At 36.8% G+C, this 22,500-nt stretch overlaps 1 protein-coding gene across 3 annotated transcripts in view; it reads right to left on the bottom strand.

Annotated features, from left to right (window-relative positions):
* Positions 1-22,500, bottom strand: part of LOC150078876 (uncharacterized) — a 203,973-nt gene that overhangs the window by 134,376 nt on the left and 47,097 nt on the right. For all 3 annotated transcript variants that reach the window (XM_090382404.1, XM_090382406.1, XM_090382405.1), the window contains exon 5: positions 1,646-1,744. In XM_090382404.1, coding sequence (XP_090238530.1) covers positions 1,646-1,744 — 99 coding nt within the window. The remainder of the gene's footprint in view (positions 1-1,645; positions 1,745-22,500) is intronic.

Genomic DNA, 22,500 nt, shown 5'->3' with positions numbered 1-22,500 from the left:
CATCCTACCATCACCCTCAGTGAGCAATCAGAGAGAAAACTGGATAACCAATTACTAAAAACAGTTGGCAAACCATAAGATGGAAGCTTGTTTAGAAGACCTTTATGCCAAACACGATCGAAATCCTATGAGATGTCAAGAGCAACTACTTGCGTTTCACCGAACCGTTCCATTGAATTAGTCCATAAATGGGTAACATAAGCCAGAATATCACCAGTGGATCGACACTGACGGAATCCATACTGGCGATCGTTGATCAGACGGTTTCTAGGTAGTTTAAGAGTTGGCGGTTGATTGATTTCTCTATTACTTTAGAAAGAGTAGAAGTAATTGCAATAGGATGATAATTGGATGGGAGGGATTTGTCACCCTTTTTAGGAACTGGCTGGATATGAGCAAATTTCCAAGCAGAAGGAAAATCACCTTTGGAATAAGAAAGTGAAAAAAGGTGGCAGAGAATAGGAGTAAGTTCAGGAGCACAGGTTTTGAGAACAAGTGGAGAAATACCATCGGAACCTGGAGCTTTCTTAGCATCAAGATTTGTCAATAATCCTTCTGACATCCTTTTGATGGAAGACCACACGAGGCATTGAATGGAGCGTGTTGGGAATGGTGGGAGGTGTTTTACCAAGATCATTAATACATGAGTTGGAAGAAAAATGGGATGCTAGCAGGTCAGCTTTATCCTTGGCCGAAGTGATAACAGAACCATCCAGTTTGGACAGAGGTGGGAGCAGAGATGGGCAAAAGTTGCGGCCAATAGCTTCGGCAAGAGACCAGAATGCTCGGCTACCATTAGGGCAAGAAGCAAGTTTTGTACTCTTAGCCTGTTCAAACTCTAGTTTGGACTGATTAATAACTGCTTTACAATTGTTGTGAGCTTTGGAGTAGGCAGAAAATGAAACTGAAGAATTAGAAACAAGCCAATTACGATATGCAACATTCTTCTCTTGAACAGCCTTAGCACATTTATTGGAAAACCAAGGTTTAGATAGAGGATGAGATTTTAAAGTGGAGTGTGGGATAAAGGATTCCATTCCTGCAAGAATAATTTCACTGACACGATCTGAGCAAACGTTGATATCAGGAGTTTTTTTGTTCAGACGTATTGTTCTTTTATTATATGATATTTAAATTATATATGTCTGTATGTGTGTGTGTATATATAGAAATATAAGGAGGGTATATATTGGATTGCAGGGCATATCAATGAAGTAAAAAAAAAAAAAACAGGTTTTAAGAGTGCATTACTGTATTAAGTACGATTGCAAGGAACATTCTTTTCTCTCCAGAGATCAACATAAAGAGCTTAGCATTAAGCTTTTGACTTAAGCAGAACCTTGGATAACAGTCTTTTTGTCATTTATCTAGGAAATAGAGCTATAAGATTCATATTAATTTAGCTGAAAAGTAGGATACTTGTTATTTCATGCATTACATTTACATAATTTTGAATATGTATGTATTCAAATTTTTTTACGACATCCTATTTTCAGCATGCATGCCAACATGCTAAAGTGTCCAATAATATGTGCATAAATAGAGTAAACATTTTATTTCACTGTATTTACAAGCAACTGATTTCAGAACCCCAGCTACTAAATGTTAAATTTAAGAAATAAAATGAATTATCACTAGTTATTACCTTATCTACAGCATGCATATCAGCACCACACTGAAGAAGAACATCACACAGTGAGATGTCTCGACTTGCAACAGCTTGCTGTAATGCAGTGCAGTCATTCTATGTGAAGGCAAAATACAGAGTATATTACAAAAACATAAAAACATATTACAAAAAGTGAATCAAAACTGTGGCAAGTTAAAATGAGTGCCACTGACACAATGTGACCATTGTGCAGTTTCTTTATTATTATTAGTATCTATTATTAGGCATGTTCATGTGTGTGTGTGTGTGTGTGTGTGTGTGTGTGTGAAATTAAAGTTAAGACAGTAAGAAGGAAAAGAGATTCAAAAAGCAAATACAACCAAAACTAATTGGAAAAAAAAAGGGGAAAGAGGAAAGGGAAAAAAATTGAGAAAAAAGAATAATGTGGAAAGAATACATACAAAAATTTTTGAATAATTTAAATAAAAGACAAATATACATAAATTTAAAAGCCAATAAAGAATAAGTTTAGACTGTTGCCTGCTTGATAAAGCTGAGGCCAAATAATGTGAAATAACACAATGACAAAAACTATCCACAAAAAACAAATAAATTAAACAACCAAAAACAGAGAACAGACAACCATTGAGTCTCTTATTATCAGAAGTGCACAAGACAAAGTTGGATATAGAATTACTGCATTTCAAACATTATACAAATCTATGTAATGCATGGTAACTGACAAGCTAATGTCAGCTTGCTGATACAATAGACCTGCAGAAAGGTGGCCTGCATGCAGTAAAGAAATAAAGATAAGAAAGCTTAAGCACTTACACAGCACCAAATCCAAACTCCTGACAGGAGAGTGAAGTGAAGTCTAAAATAAAAAAACAAAGTAAACAGAAAATAAATGGCAGCATGAGCAGTGTGAAGCAAATCAGCTCACACCAACCTTGTAGAAAAATAAAAAGGGACAAAAAAAATAAAGAAAGAAAAGAGCAGCAAACATAAGAAGCAGCTTTAGCATAACCATCAACTGGAACATAATATAAATCAAATTAAAAGTAAAATTAAGAAAGAAATAATGGCAAACATGAGGCAGCACTAGCATGTCTAAACAAATATTGCCTAGAAAAGCAAAAGTAACACATATATATATATTCAAAGGCACCTATTGTCTTCACCACACATCAATCCATCCGCATATAACAACTTAATTTCCAGCAGACAAATTTTCATGATATTTTATATTTAGTTATTTTAGAAAGATTTGTTAAGTCATCCCAAATTTCATTAATATTGGAAAAACAGAAATCCAGCAATCATTATATCTTTTTTCCATACAGTTTGTATGGAAAAAATAAATTTGTAGATATAGCATGATTTTAATGGAGTATTATTAGCTTTAGAAAATCTGTGCATGGTTCACATATATCATTATGTAAGACTTATGGAGAATGTGGTGTCACATGTGAAGAGAGAAAGAAGAGACTTAAAAAAAGTATATGAGAAAAGAGAAATATTATACGGTTGTAATTAAACCAAGGAGCTAAGTTTAGAGAATTTAAAACTATAGAGTTCTGTTATGTGTTCCATAAAGTTATAATCTTAGTAATTAATTGAAAAAAGATAACTATATTTACTTTTCACTTCTATTAATCACAAAAAAGGGGGAAAAAACTCAATTAAGTTAAGAAAAATGAAACATCCTGTGTACATTACTTAACTTGTTTATTTATGTAGTCAAGTGACTCATATTCAATCTGTAAATCCATAACATTCGATTTATTTAATGCTTTTAAAGACTGCAATTCTAAAATTCTTATAAAATATCGTTATACAGTGAAGCAAATTTCTAAGCAAATATCTTTTCTTAGGAAAAACCTAGTTACTTCATCCCCATATGATGCTGCACAGAGCCTCAAATGAATTTTCCTGCATGGGAATCAGCCAAAAACAACATGAATCAGAACATGTAAGGTGACTAATAATATAAGTTGGTCCAATGTTTTAACTTAGCTTTAGCATCAAATGAAATGTGAAAAATTCATAATTCTTTGATACATTTTTATTAAGTTTAAGTACTTACGATTTCAACTACTCGTATCATATTACTTTACAATATCGCCAAAACTCATAACTGGTAGAAAATTTTTTTTTTATTATTATGTGAATTGTTCAAATTTATAAAAAATATATATATATATATTTTTTTTTTTAATATGTGTGTACACTGCTGTCAAGACAACAATTTTTAAAAATGAACTGCCCCTATCCCTGAATTCAAAACTGCCTTTTTTCTATTCATTTGCTTTAACTGCCCTGAATTCAAAACTGCCTTTTTTATATTCATTTGCTTTAACTGCCCTGAATTCAAAACTGCCTTTTTTATATTCATTTGCTTTAACTGCCCTGAATTCAAAACTGCCCTTACATGTATAAAAAAATTTTCATGTATAAAGTGACAAAATAATTACAAGTAAAAATACCAAGTAGGTTAATGTACAGTGTGTAACATTTCAAGTGCATTAATTTTTTTTTCTTCATTGAATTTTTTCTTTTACTGTAGTTCATAGAAATGAAAAGTAAATAAAATTATCTCCTTATCAATGAATTACTAAGATTAAAACTTTACATAACACTTAATAAAACATTATAGTTTTATTAAGCCATCCACACTCTTTAAACTTAGCCATTCGGTTTAATTAAAACTGCATAATATTTATTACTCGTCTCACATATACTTTTTTTAAAGTCTCTTTTCTCTTGATATATATGCATCTCTTCACAAGCGACATCATGTTGCCAAGTCTTGCACAACACGTGAAGAATATTGTGTAAGACTTGTATGCATCCCATTACACATGAAGTATGCAGAGGTTGTCTAAAGCTAACAATACTGCATTAAAACTTAATTTAATCTATGAATTTCTTTTTTACATACAAAGTGAGACTTTAAAAAAATATATCAAGAAGAAGAAGAAGAAGAAAAAAATTATTTTTAAATGTAGCTTTCATTTTCTGTGTAAATTTCATGAAAATCCATCAAATGGGAGTCAAGTTATTATTTGCATTACTTGAGGTATATAATGCAAGAAAGCAAGCTTATACAGCATCAGTCAAAAAAACCCCTTCCCATTTCACCCATCTGGTCACTCCAAATGTTTGTCTAGTTCAGTCTTAAATTTATTTAAGCTATCAACTTGCACAACAACAGATGGAAGTCAGTTCCAGCAATCAACTACCCGCTGGCTAAAGGCAAACTTCTGCACATCTATTCTATAACTATCTTTCCTCAATTTGAATCTATGCCCCCTCAGGTTCTTAATCTGAGCATGTGGAAGTATCCAGTCAGCACTGAGCCTGCTCAAACCATTCAAGGCCTTATACACCTCAATTAGACCATCTCACAAGTGCCTAGTCTCCAGATGCTGCAACTTGCAGAACTTAAGCCTTTCTTTGTAAGTGCACCCCTTTGTTCCTCTCACCCTTCTTTCTACTCGTTCTAGCAACTCTACATCATTCTTAAATGAGACCTCCAGACCTGTACACAGTACTAAAGGTGTGGCCTGCCCATTGTCTTATACAAAGGGATAATCACCTCCTTGTCTCTGCTAGCAAAATTCCTATATATCATTGACAAAACTCGATGACCTCTCTGGCAGCCCATCTGCACTGCTCAGAGAACTTCATATCTGACTGCACAATTACCCCCAGGTCCCTTTCATTCTCCACCTCCCTGAGTGTAGTACTCATAGTTGCTATGTTCCTCTTGGATTACTGCTATCCATATGCAGTACTTTGCATTTCTCAAGGTTAAACTTCAGTTGCTACTTCTCAGCCCATCTGCGTAACTTTTCTAGATCCTGTTGCAGTAGCATACTGTCTTTACTGTCATTAACAACCCTGCCAACGTTTGTTGGCAGGGTTGTTAATGTAAAGTAAAGACAGGGTCATTTGTATCATCTGCAAACTTAGACATTAAGCCTGATATACCTCCATCAATATCACTGATAAATACACAAAACTACAATGGGTCCAGCACCAAACCATGGGGGGACTCTACTAGTAACATTAGTTCATGTAGAGCAGTGTCCATTTATTGCTCCTCTCTGCCACCTCCCACTCAACCATCCCGTTATCCATTGCAGCAACTTGCCCTTAATGCCATACCACTCCAATTTGTACAGCTGTCTTTCATGTGCAACAGTATCAAAAGTTTTCCTGAAATCCGAATATATGATATCAATATTATTTTTTGCATCCAGTTCCTCTGTGACCACATCGTAGTCACACTTGTCTGACCAATTTGATTGGTCAGACAAGACTCCCCCTTAACAAACCCATGCTGTGCCTGAACTATTACTGCAGTCTTGTCTAGGTGATCCTGCATCACTTTTTTAACCAGTGACTCCATTATTTTCCCCAGGAACAGAAGTTAAACTAACAGGTCTATAATTATTTGCATCACCCTTTGAACCCCCTTTGTGAATTGGGAATACATTTGCACATCTCCAGTCCATCGGGACCTCCCCCGAATCTAAGGATGCTCTCATAATTATGGCTAAGAGTTTGCTTATTTCCCTCGCTGTCTCCTTCAATATAACTGGATAGATTCCATCTGCCCCAGGTGCCTTTTTTATGTTTAACTTCAACAATTTCTCCTCCACTTTGCTCTCAGTTATTACAAAATCACTTAGCTCCTCCCTTTTAGAGTTTGATAAACTTTCTGCCATTCCCCTTCTTGAATAACTCCTCGTGTGTGAATGTAGATGCAAAATACTCATTCAGTTTATCAGCTACTTGAGCAGAATCATCAATGGTTGAACCATCTATGTTAAGTGGACCAATCTGATTCATCCCCTTCCTTCTAGTTTACATAATTTGATTTGATTGAGGTGTTTAAGGCTCTGAGAGGCATCAGTAAAATGAATGAGGACAAAATTTTCAAGATTATAAATGATGCTAGAACTAGGGGACATAAATTCAAGTTACGGGGGGAAATGTTTAGATTGGACTGCAGGAAGTTTTATTTTAGCCAGCGAGTTATAAATTACTGGAATAAGTTGCCTTCATGGGTGGTAGAGGCCGACAGTTTGGGGAAATTCAAAGGTCATCTGGATAGTACTTTAGGGTAGGGAAGCGCATAGGATGATATTATTAATTTCCTTTTTATTTATTTTTATTTTATTATTTATTTTTTATTTATTAATTATTATTATTTAGTTATTTATTTATTTTTTGTTTTTATCATTGTTTTGTTCGGATTTTTTTTTTTTTTGGCTGGTGCAGCATAAGCCGTAGGCTTTCTTGCACCATATGGCCGTTACTAATACTAATACTACTAATAAGTAAAGAACTCTTTGCTATTTTTCTTTGCATCCTTTGCCAAAGATTTCTCGTAATCTGCCTTTGCCTGTCTAACCTCCTTTATGACTTGATTACAGATTAGCTTATATCTGCCATAGGCTTCTTTGTCGCCTTAATTTATATGCATCCCATGCATTTTTCTTCTTTGCCACGAGCCTCATTAATTCATCTGACATCCATTTAGGCCTAAACCTTGAAGAGTATTTCTTAGTTGGTATGAAAAGCCTAGTAGCCTCTAAGATTAAGTCCGTATTCCCATTTAGAATTCACCATTGGTAACATCATCAGATGATCCCACTGTATAGAATTTAAAAACTGTCTGAGGCCAGTGTAGTGACCTTTGTGAAAACAAAAACCCTTCCCTTTACCCTTGATGGTAGTTATATCTTTAAGTAAATCCCACATCAGTATACTGTGATCACTGTCACCTAGTGGTTCCTTTATCTGCAAATTCTTAATGCGTGAATAATGACTGCTGATAATCAGAACAAGAGTATTACTCCCTCTGGTTGCCCTTCGAACATGTTGCTGTAGAAAATAATCCTACACAAAATCCACAAAAGTCTTGCTAGCATGCAAGTGACCAACCCACAAGTTCCAGTCAATATCTGGAAAGTTAAAATCCCCTTATTACAAGACATTCTGATTTACTGGTCCACTCTTATTTCTCTGCACAACTGTTCTTTGTACTCATCAGAGTCATTAGGCCTATAATACACTCCCACTCTCATTTTCACTTTCCCAGTGTTTATGTCACACCAAACAGACTCAACAATATGGACAGACATGGTGAAGACAACAGACATAGACACATATGTATACATACAGTCTGTCCCCAACATATGTAAGAGTATGTTCCAGGACTTCTTACGTAAGTCAATTTTTATGTAACTCGGGAATGACTAATAAAATATTGCTGCTATATTCCTGATATACCAAAATTACAAATACCACATATCCTCAGAAGAATGAAAATAAATAGTTATATACAATAATGAAAATAAAAACTTATACTTATTATTTCTTCATTCAACTTCACTTTGAAAAGTTATACAGAAAGTATCTTTATGATTTTACCAAACAAATTTACGTAAGTCTGAGGTTACGTAACTTGGGATTATGTAAGTCGGTGACTAACTGTATACATATTAAAAATCGGAAATCTTACATTATAGTAAAAAATAATTAAAAATCAATTGAACACAATTAAAAATCAATTTAACGCAATTCAAAAATAAGTAAAAAATTAATTTAATGAAAAAATGATAAAACAATTTTCCTTCCTGAAGCTGACAACGCTTTTTGACCATATGTTGCGATCACAGGAATGAAACTTACAGAATAGGGGTGAGCCTGAACCTTAAATAGGGGAATGAAGGGATCCTCTTACCAAGAAAGGCTTAAATTCTGCAAATTGCAGTGGCTGGAGACTAGGCACCTGCACGGTGATCTGACTGAGGTGTATAAGGCCTTGAATGGGTTGAGCATGCTGAATTCTGATGGGATCCTTCCACTTGTTCAGATTACGAACCTAAGGGGGCATAAATTCAAATTAAGAAAAGACAGATGTAGAATAGAAGTGCGGAAATTTGCCTTTAGCCAGCGGGTGGTTAATTGCTGGAACAAACTTCCATCTGTCGTTGCGGAAGTTGATAGGTTAAATAAATTTAAGGAGGAACTGGACAGGCATTTGGAGGGAATGGTGTGATTTTTTTTTGGCTGATGCTGCATAAGCTCATACACTTGCTTTCTTGCATCACATGCCACTCTACTATTATTTGTCTTCATGCATGCACGTAAAAGACCACAAATCGGAGATTGGATATGGCCGGCGAACATTAACAGAATTCTCATGTAATTTAATTTCGACGGTTTCTGCAATTAATAGTCTTGTATAATTACGTTGCACACTAAGTATTTTGGCCTCGTTAAATAAAAAAGTATGTTTTTTGTTAACGGCATGAAAGGCTAATTCTGACGCTGCTGAACGAGAAGCACGAACTGAGGCCGCATGTTGATTAACATGAAAATTGAGAGAAAACTGTATAGAACCTTGATATGATGAGTCGCAATTGCCGCAAGAAATGTTGTATACCAGGTCATTTATTTGTGTTGCGAACGAGGAAACGATTGAGTGATTCTTCAGTATAGTGTGTAATTTCTGTACTGGCCTGGCCACAATTTTAAATTCGGTATCCTTATAGAATCTGTTAAGCTGTTTGTGCCACTGTTCAACATATGGGACAAAAATAAAGTATTTTTTGATATTACTATTGTTGGGTGGTATAGTTTTTTTGTATCCTATCCTTAGCTTGCACCCTAATTCGGTTTATTGTAGCAAGGGGTTAAACCCTGTTTAAGAATCTGCTGGTTAATATCTGTATTTCTGAGCCCAAAGCATATTCCATCGTTGAATATTTATAGGCATTGAGAAATTGATTAAAGATAATTTATCTCTTGTAGATGAACAGGTGGTAGCTGTTATAATGCAGAAGCAAACCAGTGTTTGTAGATTTATGATAGATGTGAAATTGGACTTCTGAGTCCCGAGTAAGCCTGAAATTTAGAAAATTTAATGACTTAGTATCAGTATTCTCCCTTTTAAGTGTAAATTTGAGTCTAGAATGAATATTATTAAATTAATGTAAAATGTCTTGGATAGTGCTACTATCAGTAATAACTAGAACATCGTCTAAATACCTCCCATAGTATGTGATAAGGGGTAGAAAAGGCGTCAACTGTATATGCTCAATCATTGAGATATAGATCTCTGATATTAAGCAGCTCAGGTTTAATCCCATTGGCAAACCAAAAATTTGTTTGTATACTTTGCCTTGGAAGGTAATATAGTTGGCTTCAACTAAGAGTTTAATTAATTGAAAAATTTCTTTAATAGTAAGTTTTCTATAATTAAATTGGTATCGAGTTATTAAACATATCCCAAAGAATATCTAATGTGTATTCAATGTTTATATTTGTATATAACGAGGTAACATCTAGTGAGTATAAATTATCATTATCGCCAAATCTACAGTCCTTAAGGTTATTAAATAATGTATCGTAGTTCTTAATCCCAAATTGCATCACCTGTCTAAAGGGTTTTATAATGCCATATATATGTGTGGCCAAGGATGAAAATGCTGAGTTTCTGTAGGAAACAATAGGCCGAATAGGAAATCCGGTCTTATGTAATTTTACCTGACCGAAAAGTGATAACTGAAAAGTGGTTTTACCTGACCATAAAATTACATAAGATTTCCTATTCGTATTTACAACATAATTATACAAGACTATCAATTGCAGAAACCGTTGAAATTATATTACATGAGAATTCTGTTAATGTTCACCGGCCATATCTAATCTCCGATTCGTGGTCTTTTACATGCATGCACGAAGACAAATAATCCCTGTTTAAGGTTCAGGCTCACCCTTATTCAGTAATTTTAATTCCTGTGATCACAACACATGGTCGAATAGCGTTGTCAGCTTCAGGAAGGAAAATCGTTTTGCTATTTTTTCGTTAAATAAATTTTTTACTTATTTTTGAATTGCGTTAAATTGATTTTTAATTATTTTTTACTGTAATGTACAATTTTTAATTTTTTAATTGTTTTCTTTTTAATTTCTGGTGGGTATCATACGGAAGTGTTCTACGTACCATATTGAGGTAAACTTCTCTTATTCTTATACAAATACTGATATCAACGTAGAATGTATTCAGCATTAGAGCTCTTGTTCATACTATCAAATATATTAATATATACAGTGGAATTTCTCTATTACAAACTTCTATTAAACGAATTTCTCTATATTACAAATTTATTTGCAAAACATTGCACCTTGAAACGAAATTACATGTAAAATTAACTCCATATAGCTAAGTGTTAGTTTCTCTATAACGAATTTTTTAAAAAAAATAATAAAAGCATTTTTGAAGATTTTCAAGCATTTACTGCTAAGCAGCACACTCAAATATACGGCCTCCTTCCCTCCGAAATTGCACATTAGCATCTGGAATTAATCATCCTTTTAGTGAACACTTGTGGCCATTGATGCCCGTAGGAGGGTCTTGTTTCATTTTTGTTACAGTTATAAAACCAAATGGGTTTTCTTAAAAGTGGTCATAAACTTTACAATAAATAGGGTAGATTTGTAAATTGATGTTGGCTAAGGGGAAAACGAAATTCGCTGTGGTAAACCTTTAGCGTGCTGTGGCAACAATACATAGAATGCTACCATAGTTGGTTTTTAGTAATGCCTATTGAGTGACATTCACTTCTCACCTCAACCGTACCATGTGACCTTCCTGTCAATCATTATATGATATGTCCGTTCTCATCTAACTGGACTCCCCGTAGAGGGTTTTCGTGAATTTTTTTTTTTTTTTTTAATTTCGTTCTTTTAGAACAATTTGTTATCACATAGGCTATATGCTCTTGTATTTTTTTTTTTTTTTCTGAAAAGTAACATACAGCATACATTAACCATAAATTTTCTTTCATGTATATATGAATGAAAGCAGAATAAAAGAAATTCACAAAGTCGTATACTGTATTTTTTCAAAGTGATTGATAGGAAAGGTCATGTGATACTGTTGAATTGGCAAGCGAACGTCATCGAGTAGGTGGTACTAACAATTCACTATATGGCCAGCGCAGCGAAGTTTGCGGTGTGTGTATCAGCAAAAGCTGCAGTCGAGTAATTTTTAGTTGTGGAAACAATGTCAAAGAGAAAGTGTTTAAGTATTAATGATAAAGTAAAGATTCTTCATGATATTGACCAGGGTTTTAAGAAAAAAGATATTGCAGAGAAATATGGCATACCTGCAAGCAGTTAATCTACAATTTTAAAAAATTGAGAATCAATTTTAAATGCAATTGAAGGAGGAGCAGACAAGAAGCAAATTAAGTTGTGTATATACAAAGATGTTGATAAAGCTGTTCTAAAATGGGTGCAAATGATACGTGAAAAGAATATACCAATATCAGGTCCAATAATTAAGCAACAAGCTCTGAAATTTGCACAGTCCCTTGGACATACAGAATTTAATGCGAGCACTGGGTTGTTGTTTGTTTGTTATTTTGATTTTTAGGAGCATTAGCAACTAAGGCCATATTGCTCCGGGAATATGCGGTGGTCATTCCCTGACCTTTTCCGCATCCTCGTATTTGGTGGTGACAGGCTTGAACCTCGGTCTAATCAGAGCACTGGGTGGCTGGATAAATTTAAGAAATACCACAGAATTATGAAAAGGGTTATTTGTGGAGAAAGTGTTAATGTAAGAGAAGAAGATTGCAACAGTTGGAGGAACAGCATGGAGGAACAGCAGGCATTACTAAAAACCGACTACCGAAGCATTCTATGTATTGACACCACAGTGCGCTAAAGATTTACCTGCAACAAATTTCGTTTTTCCCCTTAGCCAACCTCAATTTCATATCTACCCTATTTATTGCAACTTTTATGACCACTTTTAAGAAAACCCATTTAGTTTTATAACAAACAAAAATGAAACAAAGACCCTCCTATGGGCATCAATGGCCACAAGTGTTCGCTAAAAGGATGATTAATTCCAGATGTTAATGAGCAATTTCGGAGGGAAGAAGGTCATATTTGAGTGGCTGTTTAGCAGTAAATGCTTGAAAATCTTCAAAAATGATTTTGCTAATTTTTTTTAAAATTCGTTATAGAGATTAACACTTCCTTATATTAATTTTACATGTAATTTCATTTCAAGGTGCAATGTTTTGAGAAAAAATTCATAATATAGAGAAATTCTTTAAATGGAAGTTCATAATAGAAAGTTCCACTGTATATATATATTTTTTTTTTTTTTTAAATAAGCTTCTGTACTTTAATAAGGTTTTACTTATACAGCCTTCAAAAGTTTATAAAACTTTCACTTCGATATATGTGAACAATTCTAACTTGGATTTTAAAATATGTTTGTATTTTATAAAGTTTTGATGCATAATAACCCTGCCATTTGGTCTTCAATCAACTTTTACAATGGATTTCATTATTGAGCCATCTTTGGATTTATTCACCACTATATCACCACTGGATTTATTTATTATTACTGGATTTATCTTTTGTTCCTGTTCGCTTCCAATTAGTTGAATAATTCTATTTGTAATCTTCAATATGATTTTTATTTACTGTAGTAAGGTTGGTTGTTGGTTGGTTGTTTGGGTTTCACTGGCACATCAGCAACTAGGGCTATAATGCACCAAAACCACATCCCATACAAGATAACAGCAAACTGCAGTAAGGTCTCCCTCATACAGTCTTCATAGCTCTTATTGCAATATAACCCTACCATTTAGACTACAGACAATTATTCTTGACCTACATTTAACCCTTACATCATTTCTGTCCTTTCCATCCAAGGATTTCATGTTACTCATTACTGTTACAAACCAAACTAGTCACTTTGAGATATGTGAACAATTCTAACTTGATTTTTAAATTATTTTGCATACTTTAATAAGGCTCTACTTATACAGCCTCCATAGTCTTTGATGCATAGCGGTCCTACCATTAGGTTTCCAGTCTATTAATTTTGGCCTACATTCATTATACAGGGTGTCTCAAAAATATTGGTACAAATATTTAGGGGAGGTAGGTAACATCTAAAGGAATGTGAATCGCATAAGAACCCATAACCGGAAACGTCACCGTAAGTCGGTACACGGCACTGTTCATCAATTTGCGAGAGGGAAAATTTCTGGTTTACTAATTCAAGCAGTAGTCACCGCATGAGCATGCATCGATATACGAACTGTGAGCTGGCAAACATGCACCTAGTGTATGGATTAGCAGAGGGAAATGGATGAGCCGCTCAACAAATTTATGGAGAACGCTTCCCAGACAGACAGACATGTACTGGACCACCATTTGTTTGCACGTGTGCATCAAAATTTGTGCAATTATGGGTCATTTAGAGGTAACAGGAGTAGTGCGGGCAGACCACATTCGACGCGAACTCCTGGAATGGAAGAAAGTGTGTTGAATGCCGTCCAGAATAATCCCACTACCAGCACATGTGCTGTTGCCTCTGCCTTAGGAGTGGATCGTTGCAGTGTACAGCGTGTCTGGCACGACGATTTCTTACACCCCTTTCATCTCCAAAGGGTTCAGTTACTACTCCCCCAAGATCATCCTGCACGTGTGGCTTTTGCGCAGTGGTTTCTCCAAGAGAGAGTTCAAGACTTGAATTTTCCAGCCTATGTTTTGTTCACGGATGAGGCTTATTTCACTCGGGAAGGCCTATTCAATCAGCACAATGCTCATGTGTGGGCTCACAACAACCCACACGGTGTACGCCCACACGCACGGCACAACATCGCTTTGCAATAAATGTGTGGGCAGGTATGGTCGGTGACTGCTTAGTCGGCCCATACCTGTTACCATCCCGCATGAACTCCTCTAAACATCGGATCTTTCTTGAACAAGTTCTACCAGGGTCACTTGACGATGTTCCAGCAAATGTGAGACGCAACATTTCGTTTCAACATGACAGGGCGGGGGTCTGCCCATTATGGAAGGTGTGTTCGTGACCATTTGAACAGGCATTTTGGGCGTCGATGGATTGGCCGTGGTGGACCCGTTACCTGGCCCCCACGCTCACCTGATTTATCGAGCCTTGATTTCTGTGGGGGGGGGCCCTAAAATCTATCGTGTATGAATCGCCTGTGGAGATGGAAATGGATCTCGTGGCGAGACTCGTCTGTGCTGCTGCTACTGTTAAAGAAATTCCAGGTGTGTTCAACCATGTCCGCCAATCCATGCTGCGTCGGTGTCATGCATGCATTGCATCTCATGGTGGAACCTTCGAGCATCTGTTGTAATATCATGAAATGCATCCATCTCATACTCCATTGTTAATATTATGTCAAATAAATGTTTGCCACTAATTACTGTCTTGTGTCATTTCTGTCGGATTGGCAGACATGGTCTTGTGTCGACCATGTCCACCAATCCATGCTGCGTCGATGTCATGCATGCATTGCATCTCATGGTGGAACCTTCGAGCATCTGTTGTAACATCATGAAATGCATCCATCTCATACTCCATTGTTAATATTATGTCAAATAAATGTTTGCCACTAATTACTGTCTTGTGTCATTTCTGCTTCTTGTGCCTCTGCTACTACTTTCCCATGACGTTTCCGGTTATGGGGTTTTTTTTTTTTTTTTTTTGGGTAGTTGTCGGCGCATCGGCTTCTGTGGCCATAATGCACCTCCCAAGGTTTTTGCAGTACTTTGATCCAAGCCCGAGACGGGATTCGAACCCGTGACCTTTGGGTTGCCAGGCAAGCATTTTATCCATCCGGCTAGCCTGGTCGGCAGTTATGGGTTCCTATTCGATTCACATTCCTTTAGATGTTACCTACCTCCCCTAAACGTTTGTACCAATATTTTTGAGACACCCTGTATATGCTCCTTTTTTATATGCTGGACTTGTCACTACTGTTTTCAATATCTTATATTAAATATATATTTCTTTCATTTTAGACTGTTCTATTCCTACTTTCCATTTATCTTTTGACTTTCTGTCTATAGAACTTAATTATTCCAAATATATCTTCCAGCCACCTATTTGCATTATAATTTAAGCTGTATATATACTTTCTCCTTGCCAACACTCCACTTGTATATTTCTATGCACATATTTTATCAAAAACAACTATAGAGGTCACTAATTATTTCTTTTCACAGCTTTCTTTCAAGTCCGTTTTTTTACTATAAGTTATTATGAGTCTGAAGTACTGTTTCTAATCTGTTACTGCTTTAGCTACATTCATCAATTCAATCGAATATGTTCTCACGGTTATTTCCTACCTCTTCTTACTAGTATGCATTATTTGAAAGTTCCGGGTATCGATTTTATACTCTATCCTATCTACTTTTTCATAAGACTTTTGGTTTTTGTTTTCAGCCTTTTATTGACTTTTTATTTTTCGGCTCTTATTTTTTAGTTTCCTACAACACAAGCATGTGGTATTAGTCTCTTTCTGATTACTAACACTCACACAGTCAGGTTCCTTACTAAAAGGACGGGCTTTAAAATCCCAGCTAACCCAGTACTTTTAATATCTTTTTCTTAACTTTTTATCTTTATACTTTCTATTTCTATTTTTTTTCCAGTTCGTAAAGCTATTAGTGCAATACGAGGGTGATAAAAAAAATGTTCCTACTATCCTTAATCTCTCACTATCTTCACCTCTATTTAGCTACACTTTTATCCCTTCCCTATTCTCAATTCTCTCCCTAGTCTTATACATTTTCTTGAACTTTTTTTTTTTTTTTTGTTAGTTGTTGGCGCATCAGCTTCTGTGGCCATAACGCACCTCCCAAAGTTTTTAAATTTACTCCGTTCCAAGCCCAAGGCAGGATTCGAACCCGTTACCTTTGGGTTGCCAGGCAGGCACTTTACCCACCCGGTTAGCCCGGTTGGCTTGCTTGCACTAATTTCTACTTGCAGATTCTACTTACATATTCTACCTAAATTCTTTTTAACAAACCTCTATTTACATTAATCAAATTTCTAAATTTTATTCTCATTTAATCTACTCTAATTTTTTTTTGCATCTTAGCTGCATTGTAAGCACCTAGTTTTTAATTTTGTTTCTATTTTAATTCACCTTAATTTATTTTATCACATAACATACACTGCATTGGGAATACCTTCTCTATATTTTTTGCAAGTTATACTGCTATCCTCACTTAGTTTTGTCCCACTTTTAGTTTTATTCTTAAATTTGCTTCTCTTCATCAGGTATAGACAAGTATAGAAATGCAGTCCTTGATACATGATGTATCAATGACTGCATTTCTGCAGTCCTTGATAGTCCCCTGTAGGGTAGTCCCCTGATGAAATATCTGATCATGAATTTGAGGTGCTGGTGAAGACATCAAAGGCTGGTGTTGTTGGGATATCAGAGACATGGTGTCACACAGATAAGGTATGCAGAATTGGAATTTGGGGGGTACAATATGTACAGAAAGGATAGAAGGGGGAGGAGGGATGATGCTGTTAGTTAAGAAACAAAATCTAAGGAAGTGCATCCTGTTGACATTACTGGAGAACGAAGTGTTGAGTCAGTTTGATGTCAGATAAGCACTGGGAAAACAAAATTTTCCCAGTGCTTATCGGAAAACAAAGTAGGAGTGAGTTATAGGCCTGATGAATCTGACGAGTACAATGAACAACTGTACAGAGAAACAGTGGGCCAGTAAATCAGACTGTCTTATAATGGGGATTTTAACTTCCCAGATATGGACTGGAACTTGTGGGTAGGTCACTCACACACTAGAAAGGCTTTTGTGGATTTATTGGATGACTGTTTTCTACAGCAGCATGTTCGAGAGGCAACCAGGAGTAATACTCCTGATCTGATTATCAGCAGTGACTCTTCCTGCATTAAGAATCTGCAGATAAAGGAACCACTAGGTGGCAGTGAACACAATGTACTGAGGTGGGGTTTACCTAAAGATGTCACTGCCATCAGGAGTTAAGGGAAGGGTTTTTGCTTTCGTAAAAGGTAGCTACAGTGGTCTCAGGGATTTTTTAAATTCTATACAGTGGGACCAACTGATGATGTTACCAACAGCAAATTCTAAATGGGAATCATTCAAGGAATTAATCTTGGAAGCAACTAGCCTTTTCATACCAATTAAGAAATACTGTTCAAGGTTTAGGCCTAAATGGATGTTGGACGACCTAGTGAAACTTGTGGCAGAGAAGAAAAATGCATGGGATGCATATAAATTATCAGGAGACACAAATGCCTATGGTAGATATAAGATAGTCTGTAATCAAGTCACAAAGGACTTTAGGCAAGCAAAGGCAGACTACAAGAAATCTTTGGCAAATGATACAAAGAAAAACAGTTAAGATTTCTTTACTTATGTAAACTCTAGAAGGAAGGGGATGAATCGGATTGGTCCACTTGGCATCGATGGTTCAACTGGTGATGCACCCACTGAGGTAGTTGACAAACTGAATGAGTATTTTGCATCTACATTCACACATGAGGAGTTATTCAGGGAGGTGAATGCCAGAAGTTTATCAAACTCTGCCAGGAAGTTAAATGATTTTGTAATAACTGAGAGCAAAGAGGAGGAGAAATTGTTGAAATTGAACATAAGAAAGGCTCCTGGGTGGTTGGGATCTATCCAGTTATATTAAAGGAAGCAGCAAAGGAAGTTGTTGTTGTTGTTGGGTTTTTTTTGGCGCAAGAGCTACTTTGGCCATATTGCGCCTGTTCTTGTCGAGAGACACAGTAAGGATTAATAAAAAGGGTTTATAGGAGCATAAATATATTAATCTGTTTTAGATAGTGGAAAAACTCAGGTAAATTGGAGTTGTCTCCAATCATATGTCTAATTTGAAGAGGTTCATTTAAATTTGATAGGCATCGGAATGATGTGTTTCTGGCATACTGATAGTGAGTGCACTCTATAAGAATATGTTTTACGGTTAGCGTTGAATTACAGTGGAAGCACAGAGGTGGATTATTTCCTCGCAATAAATAGTAATGTGTAAGTTGGGTATGACCTATACGTGCTCTGGCAAGCACAACCTCTTCATGTCTGTTTGAACGGAAACTAGATTTCCATAGCTGTGGATTCTGTTTTATATTTCGTAACTTGTTATTTACCTGATTATGCCAAATTTCTCGCCATTTTTCATTGCAAATTCGGCGTATGATTGATTTGTAGTCTGTGTAAGGAATCCGGATGTGGTTATTATCAGTGGGGTTTCTTGCTGCTTTATCTGCACTCTCATTTCCTGGTATTCCAGTGTGCCCTGGAATCCAACAGAATGTGACAGTCTGCCTATTGTTATGAAATTCGGATATTTCAGTTCTTATTTGATTTATTAGTGGATGTGGATAGCGAGAATTGCCTTGGAGGGCTGTCACTGCACTCAAGGAGTCTGTATAGATAATAGTCTTCGGAGTGAAAACATGAGCAAGTAAGGTCAAACCCATCTTAATGGCATAGAGTTCTGCAGTGAAAATGCTGCATTCTTGTGATAATGAAACAGACACTGTTGATGTTGGTAGCACCACAGCAGCTCCCACAGCTGTGTCATTTTTAGAGCCATCAGTATAAATTTGCAAAGTGTCTGCATTTGCCAAAGAGTGAGCTGCATGTAGTTTCTGAATGGTTGGATTGTTCAGGGAGTGTTTCCCCCAACGTCGGAAATAGTCATCACACGAAGGTATACACACTTTCCATGGAGACTGTACAATTTCTCTGTCTTGATGTAAATTGGCCAACTGCATATTCCACTGCTGAATCAGTTCTCGTAGACGGATTCCTGTAGGTTTGTTTTCAAGAGGCTTATTTCTGAAAAGGTTTACCCATTGTGGATCATAGAGGTATGACCAGATAGGATGAGATGGAAGGCTATATATTTTAACTGCATAATTGAGGAGCAGCATCTTTCTCCGAAGGTGGAGTGGAGGTTCATTGGCCTCTATATATAAGCTTTGCACCGGCGAAGTCCTGAACGCCCCAAGAGCAATTCTGAGCGCACTATGTTGTATTGTGTTGAGACAGGCTAACAGAGTCTTTCGGGCAGAGTCATAAACAGGAGCACCATAATCTAATCGAGATCTGATTAAGGCCCGGTATAGGTGGAGTAGAGTATAGCGATCAGCTCCCCATGTCATAGATGAGATGACTTTAAGTATATTCAGCTTTTTCATACAGACAGTTCGCGTTTGTAGTATGTGTTTCTGCAATGTCAGTTTAGTGTCAAGAGTTATGCCCAAGAATCGGATATTGCTGGTAATTGGTATCGGTTGTTTTTCCAGTGATAATTCAGGTTCTGGATGTAGTTGGCGTTTTTTACAAAAGTGAATGGCTGCAGTTTTGGTTGCTGATAGACGGTAACCATTACGTGAAGTCCATGACACTATTTTGTTTATTGCAAGCTGCAAATGTCGTTCAATGGAACGCATATTCTGTGAATGGCAAGATATCGCAAGATCATCAGCATAAAGATAGATTTCTACGTTACTCAAGATGTTCTGCGCTAAATTGTTTATCCTAAGAGCAAAGAGGGTAGCGCTGAGTACCGATCCCTGTGGTACACCTTCTCTTTGGATAAGAGCTTGCGAAACAGCATTATGATAACTCACTTGAAAAGTTCTATTTTTAAGGTAACTCTCTATGATCATTGGGAGTCGACCTCTGAGTCCTATAGCATATAGGTCTTGCAGAATACCATAGCGCCAGGTGGTGTCAAAGGCTTTTTCAATATCCAGGCACACCATGACAAGATGTTCTTTCCGAATAAAGGCGTTCCGTATGTTACACTCAGCTTTCAACATAAGGTCTAATGTGGATCGGTTTTTGCGAAAGCCGTATTGATTACTACTGATGACTGAGTGGGATTCTATGTACCATACAAGTCTATCGTGTACCATCTTTTCCAATGTCTTGCCCAAGCAGCTGGTAAGGGATATTGGTCTATAGTTGCATGGATTCGTCTGATCTTTCCCAGGTTTGGGAAAAGCTAGCACTGTTGAATGACACCATGAGCGAGGATAATAGCTTTCGGAGAAGACCCGATTCAGAAAAAGCAATAGGGAATTTAGAGCCTTTTTGTCTAGGTGTTGTAACATGACGTAATAAAGACCATCAGGTCCTGATGCCCCATTTCTTGATTTGTTTAGAGCAACCTGCAGCTCCAACATTGTAAAGGGTTGATTATATGGGAGCGCTATTCTTGTACTGAAATTTAATTTGCGTTGCTCATTCCTTCTTTTAAGTTGCTGAAAAGATGGTTCATATGCAGCTGTATCTGAGATATTGGCAAAGTTTTCTGCTAGAGCATTAGCTATTTCAACTGGAGATGATAAATCTTGTCCATTCCATCTCAGTATTGGAGAGGATGCTGGGAGAAATCTACCATTTAGTTTTATTTTATTCCAGATTATTCTGCTGTTTGTGTTCTTCGTTATAGTAGAGGCAAACTGGATCCAAGAATCTTTTTTTGCCTTTTTCCTTACGAATCGCGCTTTTGCTTTCAGTTTTTTGAAATTTATAAGGTTCTCGGTAGTTGGATGTTTACGAAACAGGTTCCATGCCCTGTTTTTCTCTTTTTTTGCAAGTTGGCACGCTTCACTCCACCAAATATTGGCATGTTTAAACGAACCAGTACGCATTTTTGGTATGGCCTTGGTCGCGGCATTCAGAATCTGAGATGTGATGTGCTGCTGTGTGGCATCATCAATGGATTGGAAATTGATAATTTCATCACTGAATGAGATACTGAGAGCAAATAACTTCCAATCGGCCTTGGAAAATTTCCATTTTAAGCAGGAATTATTTACCTGAGGGATTCTAGTTATTTGGAATTCGCAAATTATTGGAAAATGGTTACTGTTTAGCGGATTGTCCAGCGGATGAGTGGATACAATGTTGGAGAGCAGATTGTCAAGTCTATAGCTGTAGTTGTTCTAGTAGAGAAATGGATGTAAGTATCAGCACCAGTATTCAACAGTGTTAGATTGTGTTTGTCAAGCAGCGACTCCAGAACTTTACCTCGTCTGTCTGTATGTGGGGAGCCCCAGATCGGGTGGTGTGCATTAAAATCTCCAAATAAACAAAATGGAGGAGGGATCTGTAGTAGAAGTACTTCTAGGTCATTATAAGTATATTCTTTGTTTGGTGATAGGTAGATTGAAACTACTGGCCTTGACAGTTTGAACAATGTGGTGTTTCCGCATCACATTCCGTTTGTGCGTGGGATTTTGAACCACAGTTTGGACACACAGCATCCCCTCGACAGACGGTCTGAGAGTGTCCAAACCTTTGGCACTTATAACATCTGATGGGATTAGGAATGTAGGGTCTTATACGGCAATTGAGATAGCCGGCTTTAACACTAGATGGTAAATTTGGTGTGCCAAACGTAAGGATGATGTTCCGCATTGGAACCAGCTGGCCATCTTTTTTGATCATGATGCGCTTAGCATGTGTGACTTTTTTTCTTTTAATTCTTGGACTAATTCGTCTTCTGTGACATTAATCAAATCAAATCCCACTCAGTGATGACCCCTTTGGAGGCATTTAGTGTCGCATGTGGGGTAACTTGCACGGGAATACCACCAAAGGCTGAGAGGTTCAGCAGAGTCTCTGATTGCTGACGGCTCACACTTTCAATTAGTAAATCACCCGATCTAAGTCTTTTCACCATTTTAGGTGAACCTGCTATATTTTCCAAACATTTCTGTATCAGAAACGGGGAGAGTGTACTCATGCATTTGTTTGACAAGGAGTGGAAGATAAGGAAAGATGGACATTCCTTTTGCTCTGTGTCAGTCCTCAGTCTTTTCGACTGTGATGTGTCATGGTCATTATCATTTGATTTAGGACATGAGCGCCGAGGCTCAATTGGAGGGAAATTGTCAAATTCCATGTTTGCTCCTTTTCGCCCCGGGAGAGTGGCTTTCTTCTCCCAGGTTACCGGCCCCGCCACGTGGAGGCAGGAGCGGTTC

The sequence above is a fragment of the Mastigoproctus giganteus genome, chromosome 10, assembly GCF_048544385.1.
Source record: "Mastigoproctus giganteus isolate SK-2022 chromosome 10, ASM4854438v1, whole genome shotgun sequence".
Classification (NCBI taxonomy): Eukaryota; Metazoa; Arthropoda; class Arachnida; order Uropygi; family Thelyphonidae; genus Mastigoproctus; species Mastigoproctus giganteus.
Note: the sequence above shows the minus strand (reverse complement) of the source record. Positions and strands in the feature narration are given on the sequence as shown.